Here is a 7893-nt window from a genome sequence, read left to right on the forward strand (position 1 = left end):
TTGAAATTAGATGGTGTTCTGTAAATGTGAAAAAATAAAAGCAATTTTTGCATTTTTCAACCAAATGTCAACAAAGAAATTTTCCAGAACAAAGTTCAAGAAAAGCTTCTCAGAATTTAGTTGAAACTAACTTTTTGGCAAAGAATGAAAAGTAATTTTACCGAAATACATTTTCAAGATTTTGAACCAAACGCACTTCCACGGATATTTTTAAGCTTCAATTTCAAGTTAACTAATTATAAAATTGTAAACATTACTTAAATTTATATTAAAAGTGGAAAATCAATAAACTAAAATTAAAGACAAAAAAGTGAAAATGAGCTATTTTTTTGTGATTTTCAAATTTTATAAAACAAGTAATTACGGATTAACTCTAAAGGTGTAAAAATAAATCCTAAATGCAATGCATGATATTTTTGGTATTTTTATGATTTGAATAAAAATTAAACAAGCAAGAAAAATGTAAAAAATTAATAAAAATCTACAAAATTCCTAAAAATGGCAAATAATCAATAAAAATCTATTTTCTTAGATTTTGTAGGAGTATTTCATGTATGGAAAAAATCATGTGCTCACACTTATAGATCATTGGAGTCTCCATCGCTTGTTCAAACAGAAGGATCTAAATTTGAGGCAGCGGAGATGGTTGGAGCTGTTAAAGGACTATGATATTACCATTTTGTATCATCTCGGTAAGGCCAATGTGGTGGCCGATGCCTTAAGTAGGAAGGCAGCGAGTATAGGTAGCATTGCATTCATTCCTTTGTAAGAAAGACCATTTGCAGTTGATGTTCAGGCCTTGGCCAACCAGTTCGTGAGATTAGATGTTTCGAAGCCCAGTCAGGTTCTGGCTTGTGTGGTTTCTCGATCTTTCTTAATTGATCGCATCAGAGAGCGCCAATATGATGATCCTTATTTGTTTGTCCTCAAGGACAATGTTCAGCACGGTGATGCCAGAGATGTTACTATTGGGGATAATGGAGTGTTGAGGATGTAGGGCCGGATATGTGTGTTCAATGTAGATGGGTTATGGGAGTTGATTCTTGAGGAGGACCATAGTTCACGGTATTCCATTCATCCGAATGCCGCGAAAATATATCAGTACTTGGGGAAACATTATTGGTGGAAAAGAATAAAGAAGGATATAGTGGGGTTTGTAGCCTGGTGCCTTAACTGTCAGCAGGTAAAGTGTGAGCATTAGAGATCGGGTGGACTATTTCAGAGGATTGAGATTCCAAAGTGGAAGTGGTAGAGGGTCAGTATGGATTTTATAGTTGGGCTCCCACAGACTTTGAGGAAGTTCGATGCAACTTGGGTGATTGTGGATCGACTGACCAAGTCTGCGCACTTCATTCCAGTTGGGACTACTTATTCTTTGGAGCGGTTGGCTGAGATTTACATCCGAGAGATTGCTCACCTGCACGGTGTGCCAGTGTCCATCATTTCAGATCGGGGCACGCAGTTTACATTGCAGCTTTAGAGAGTCGTATAGCGAGAGTTGGGCACCCAAGTTGAGTTGAGCATAACATTTCACCCTCAGAGGGAAGGACAGTCCGAGCACACTATTCAGATATTGGAGGATATGCTACGCGCTTGTGTCATTGATTTCGGGGATCCATGGGATAAATTTCTGCCACTCGGGGAGTTTGCCTACAATAACACATACCAGTCGAGCATTCAGATGGCTCTGTATGAGGTTTTGTATGGGAGGCGGTGTAGATCTCTGGTGGTTTGGTTTGAACCGGGTGAGGCTAGGCTATTGGGTACTAACTTGGTTCAGGATGAATTGGACAAGGTCAAATTGATTCAGGAGTGGCTTCTCACGGCGCAGTCTAGACAGAAGAGTTATGCTGATAGGAAGGTCCGTGATGTTGTTTTCATGGTCGAGGAGAAGGTTCTGCTCAAGGTTTCTCCCTTGAAAGGTGTTATGAAATTCGGGAAGAAGGGCAAGTTGAGCCCTCGGTATATTGGGCCATTTGAGGTGCTTTGGAGGATTGGAGGGGTGGCTAACGAGCTTGCCTTGCCACCTAGTTTGTCTAGTGTGCATCCAATATTTCATGTTTTTATGCTCCGGAAGTATGTCGGCGATCCGTCTCATACTTTGGATTTCAGCGTAGTTTAGTTGGATGGTGATTTGGCTTATGATGTGGTGCTGGTGGCCATTTTGGATCGGCAGGTGCGAAAGTTGAGATCAAAGAGCATAGCTTCAATGAAGGTGTAGTAGAGAGGTTAGCCAGTTGAGGGGGCTACTTGGGAGACTGAGCGGAAGATGCGGAGCAGATATCTACACCTATTTGAGACTCCAGGTATGTTTCTTGACCCGTTCGAGGATGAACATTTATTTAAGAAGGGGAGAATGTAACGACCCGGTCGGTCGTTTTGACAGTTGTAGCCCCGTTCCCCCATTTGCTGCTTATTTTGTACTTTATAACTGCTATGTGACTTATCGGGATAGTCAGTTTGGGTCCGGAGGGATGTAGGAATGGATTGAGACAGTTTCAAAGTTGGAAAGGTTGATCGGATGTTGACTTAAGTATAAACAACTCTGAAATAGAGTTTTGATGGTTCTGTTAGCTCCGTTGGGTTATTTTGGACTTAGGAGTATGTCTGGATTGTGATTTGGAGGTCCATAGTTGAATTAGGCTTGAAATAGCTAAAGCTAGATTTTTGAAAAGTTTGACCGGGAGTGGACTTTTTGATATCGGGGTCGAATTGGGACTCCGAAAGTTTGAGTAAGTCCATGGCGTCATTTGTGACTTGTGTGCAAAATTTGGGGTCAATTGGATGTGATTTGATAGGTTTCAGCGTCATTTGTAGATATTGAAAGTTCAAAGTTCATTAGGCTTGAGGTGGTTTGAAGGTTTGAGTGAGTTCGTATCGTGTTTAGGACTGGATGGTATGATTGGTTGAGGTCCCGGGGACCTCAGGTGGATTTCGGGTGGTTGACGGATCAAGTTTTGAAATTAAATAATTGCTGAAGTTCGTAGCTACTGGTGTAATCGCACCTGCGGAGTGGTCACTGTAGATGTGAGCTCGAAGAAGCGAGAAGGGGACTGCAAAAGTGGTCAGGAAGGAAATGGGCAGAGGTCGCAGGTGCGAGGTTCTTTCCGCACCTACATGGCCATAAATGTGGCATTATGGGCGCAGAAACGGTAGGCTAGCAGGTGTGCTGAGAATTGCGCATCTGCGATTGCGCAAATGCGGGACCAGGACCACAGAATTGGAGGCTCAATTTCAGTGGATCACCACAGAAGCAGAATTTTGGTCGCTTCTACGATACTGCAGATGCGGGTAAGTGTCCGCATAAGAGAATTGACTGGGTAGAGCATATAAATTCAAGGGTTCACGATTTTTCTTCATTTTGGACATTTTAAGCTCGGTCTAAGGCGATTTTTGAGAGGGATTTTGAGGAGATTCTTGAGGTAAGTTCCTTGTGTTAATTTTTATTCAATAATCTTGTTTCCCCATTGATTTTTCCTCCTAGATTGTGTGGTTTTGAGGTGAAATTAGGGGGGTTAAAGGCTATGGATTTGGAGAGTTTATTTGGGGGATTTGGGTGGCGATTTGATGTCGTAATTTGGCAAAAATTTTATGGTTGAACTCGTGGGTGAATGGGCTTCCGAGTTTTTTTTGACTTTTTTTGGATTTCGAGACGTGGACCCGGAGGGCCGGCTTTGAAGCGATTTTGGATTTTAATTAATAACTTCATATTTTTCTTGTGGAATTGATTCCTTTAGCCCGTATTGATTGTATCGTAATGTTTGTGTCTAGATTCAGGACATTAGGAGGCCGATTGCGAGGAAAAAGTGTGTTGGAGTAGGGATTTGCTCGGATTGAGGTAAGTAACACTTCTAAACTTGGATCTGAGGGTCAGAAACCCTGAATTATGTGTTATATGATTGGTGTCGAGGTTACGCACATGCCAAGTGACGGGAGTGCGGGCGTGCACTGTGAGAATTGTGACCTGGTCGATTCTATGGCACTGTATAGTGGATTTATCTTGTTGATATTCGTGTTTTCATTATGTGATAAAATAATTAAGATGTCAATCATGCTAGATATCATGCTTAGGTTATATGTTGGTATTGTTGGGACCCAAAAGGGTCATTTCCTGTTGTTGTCTTATAGATTTCATTGAAATTTTGTTCTCATTCGTATTCATTCATTACATATCATATCTCTGTATCTGTTGTTATTTTGTTGACATCATATTATTTTTGGGCTACTTCCATGACATTGTGAGCCCGTGAGAGAGAGATTGGAGAGATTGATGATTGAGTGAGGCCAAGGGCCTGATTATGAGTGACTATATAGAATTAGGCTGCATGCCGCAGTGGGTTTTATTGATTTATAATAGCTCTTGGGCTGAAGGAGCCCCTTCAGAGTACGCACACAGCCCAAGTAAGCATAGTTGATTATATTGAGGGATGGATCTTTCCTGGACATGGATCTTGTACGAAGCATTTATACGTGGGGATGGATCTTCCCCACGAGCTGGAATGGACCTACATAGTACTGAGTGACCGATGGTCAGTTGATGTATATATTCCGGGATGGAACTTCCCTGGGTCGGATTGCCATATACAGTACTGAGTGATTGAGTATTTCAAGAGTATAAGCACATGAGGATGTTAGAATGGTGCATCATATACAGCATGTGCATTAGCATGTAGAAGTAGAGGAGTTATATTCTTCATATCATTCATATTTGATCTATCTTACTGTATTGAGTTTAATTGTTGAACTTGAAAGCATGTCTACGTTTCTGCACTATTATTTCCATATTGAACTGTGTCGGTTGATATTGTCACTACTTTCAGTCTAAAGTTTGGATTTGTTACTTATTGAGTAGGTTGTACTAACACTACACCCTGCACCTCGTGTACAGATCCGGTTGCTTCCGGTCACGACGGCGCTTGAGTGTGGAGTCAGGATCTAAGAGACTATCGAGATAGTTGCATGGCGTTCGTAGACCTTGACTCTCCTTCTTTATCTTTACTTATTTTTCAGTTCTTATTCCTTAGACATTGTAGTAGACTGTATCCCAGTATAAATGCTCATGTACTCGATGAGACCCTGATTTTGGGAGAGATTGTGTATTGAGTTACGAATGTTATTATGCTTTTAAAAGCTTTTCCTTAATATTAATTGCTTCTGTATTTTTCAAAGTTTTGTTATGGTGAAATGGTTGAGTAGTTGGCTTGCCTAGTTCCACGATAGGCGTCATCACGACGGTTTAGTTTTGAGTCGTGACATGTGGTTTCATTCATTATTCAAAGATCTTGGTATCCTACTTCCTAATCCTGTTACAATTTATTGTGATAACATTAGCACTATTTATATGGATGCTAACCCTGTACAACATGCTCGCACTAAGCATGTAACGACTCGGCCGGTCGTTTTGAGAATTAAACCCCCGATCCCCTATTAACTGCTTTCCCCGTGTCTTTTTCTGCTATTGTAATTGTCAGGATGGTTCATCTTGAGTTTCGAAGTGTTTGGGACACATAGTCCATAAATGAGAGTTTAAGTTTTAGAATTTGGACCGTAGTCGGAGCAATGTGTAGACGGCTCCAGAATGGAATTCCATCAATTTCGTTAACTCTGTTGGGTGATTTCGGGCTTAGGGGCGTGTCCGGATAATATTTTTGAGGTCTGTACCTTATTTAGTCTTGAAATGGCGAAAGTTGAATTTTTGGAGTTTCGAGCTGATAGTGGAATTTTGATATTGGGATTGGAATCCGAGTTCGGAAGTTGGAATAGGTCCGTAGTGGTGAATGTGACTTGTGTGTAAAATTTGGGGTCAATCGGACATGGTTTGTATGGTTTTGGCATCAGTTGTAAAATTTTGGAAATTCAAGTTGATTAGGTTTGGATTGGAGGGTGATTCGTGGTTTAGCATTGTTTGACGTGATTTAAGGGATCGGCTAAGTTCGTAAAATGTTTTAGGATTGGATGGTATGTTTGGTTGAGGTCCCGGGGGCCTTGGGTGAGTTTCGAATGCTTAACGGATTTGATTTGGATAGGCATTTTTTTAAGTTGCTGAACCTGATATAATCGCACCTACGAATGTGGACCACAGGTGCGGTGCCGCAGAAGCGGCTGAGCGGACCACAATAGAGGAAATGGACTTGGCATCAGAAACTGCAGATGCGGCTATGGGACCGCAGATGCGACCCAGTGACTGCAGATGCGACCCTAGCCCGAATAAGTGACTTTCGCACTTGCGATGATTTTTCCGCAGGTGCGGGACCATAGATGTGGTGGCCCCCTTGAAAAAGCGAGATCTCTGGCAGAAAAAGGGCCAAGTCGAGGGTTTTATCCTATTTTCAATTTTGGGACTTTTGGAGTTCGGGAGAAGGCAATTTTTGTGAGGATTTCAAAGAGGAAATCAGTGGGTAACGATTCCTAACCTTATTTCGTTTATATTTCATCAATCTATACTAATTTTCTGAATCTAATCAAGGAATTTGAGTGGAAAAAATGGGAATTTGGGGGAACATTTCCCCAATCGAATTTTTTGGTTTTGATCGGGTTTTAAGCGTCGAAATTGAATACTTTTTGGACGAGTGATCTCGGTTGTGAATGGGTGTTCTAAATTGGTACCTTTTACCCGATTCTGAGACGTGGGCTCGGGGAAGATTTTTGGGCATTTTCGTATTTTCTCGCCTTAGCTTTAAATTCATTAGCTAAATTAGTTGCTTGTAGCTATATTTATGTTATGTAATTGATTTGATTAGATTTGGGCCACTCGGAATTGGATACTCGTGGTAAGAGCGTGATATCGGATTGATTGGAGCTTAGTTTGACGTAAGTGGCTTGCCTAACCTTGTGTGGGGGAATTCCTCTTAGGATTTTGGTAATGTTGTTATATAAATGTCGTGTACGTGAGGTGACGAGAGCGTGCACGTGCTAATTGTTGAAAACCCCCATTTTCATTAAGTAAATATCTATATTTTCCTTTAATTGAACAATACTAGTATATGTAGTCTCCTATTTAGCTTAAGAAAGCATGATTACGTGCCTTAATTGTCTTATCTGCTTTAGTTGTTTACCTGATTCTGTGTAGCATGTTTAGGGTAGGAAATACTTATCTCTTTGATATAGACTTGAATAGAACTGTAGATTTTCTTGTTGAGACTATTGTGTGTATTGATTGAGTTGTGTATTTACTTTGGGACTACGCAACAGTATTCTAGGAGATCCCCCTGCATGTTTACTTTGGGACTACTGAACGGTATTCCGGGAGACCCCCTGCACATTTATATTTGGGACTATGGGACGGTATCCCGTGAGATCCCCTTGTACTGGATATTTACTTTGGGACTACGGAACGGTATTCCGGGATATCCCCCTGCATATTTACGATTTGGACTACGGGACGGTATCCCGGGAGATCCTCTACACATTTACGTTTGGGACTACGGGACGGTATCCTGAGAGATACCCTGTTACTTTTCTCTGTGTACTGAGTTATTATTTCTCCTGTGATTTCGTTTCATTTATTTTTAGCAATTACCTTCACTGTCATATTTCGTACTGCTTTATCTTGTTATATACTACCTCCGTTTCATATTAAATGAGGTACTTTCCTTTTTAGTCTGTTCCAAAACAAATGACACATTTCTAAATTTGGAAATAATTCAACTTTAAGCTCTTTCATTTTACCCATTTATCCTTAATGAGAAGCTTTTATAGCCACACAAATGTCATGGCCCCACAAACTTTTTACCCCTTAAACTTTTAAGACCACAAGTTTCAAAAGTCTTTTCTTTTTTCTTAAACTCTGTGCCGAGTCAAACTACCTCATATAATATTAAATGGAGGGATTATATAATAAGTAGGGCCCTGACCTGATCTAGTCACTACTCGAACGAGGCTAGACTTGGCACT

General features: G+C 40.7%; 1 protein-coding gene across 1 annotated transcript; it reads left to right on the forward strand.

Moving 5' to 3' along the window:
* The first annotated feature begins 1681 nt into the window (after positions 1-1681).
* On the forward strand, positions 1682-2122 carry LOC138882861 (uncharacterized). Its single transcript, XM_070163497.1, has one exon. It carries the CDS (start codon positions 1682-1684, stop codon positions 2120-2122), a length of 441 nt encoding a protein of 146 aa, XP_070019598.1.
* The last annotated feature ends 5771 nt before the right edge of the window (positions 2123-7893 follow it).

Source organism: Nicotiana sylvestris, chromosome 12 (assembly GCF_000393655.2).
Source record: "Nicotiana sylvestris chromosome 12, ASM39365v2, whole genome shotgun sequence".
Classification (NCBI taxonomy): domain Eukaryota; kingdom Viridiplantae; phylum Streptophyta; class Magnoliopsida; order Solanales; family Solanaceae; genus Nicotiana; species Nicotiana sylvestris.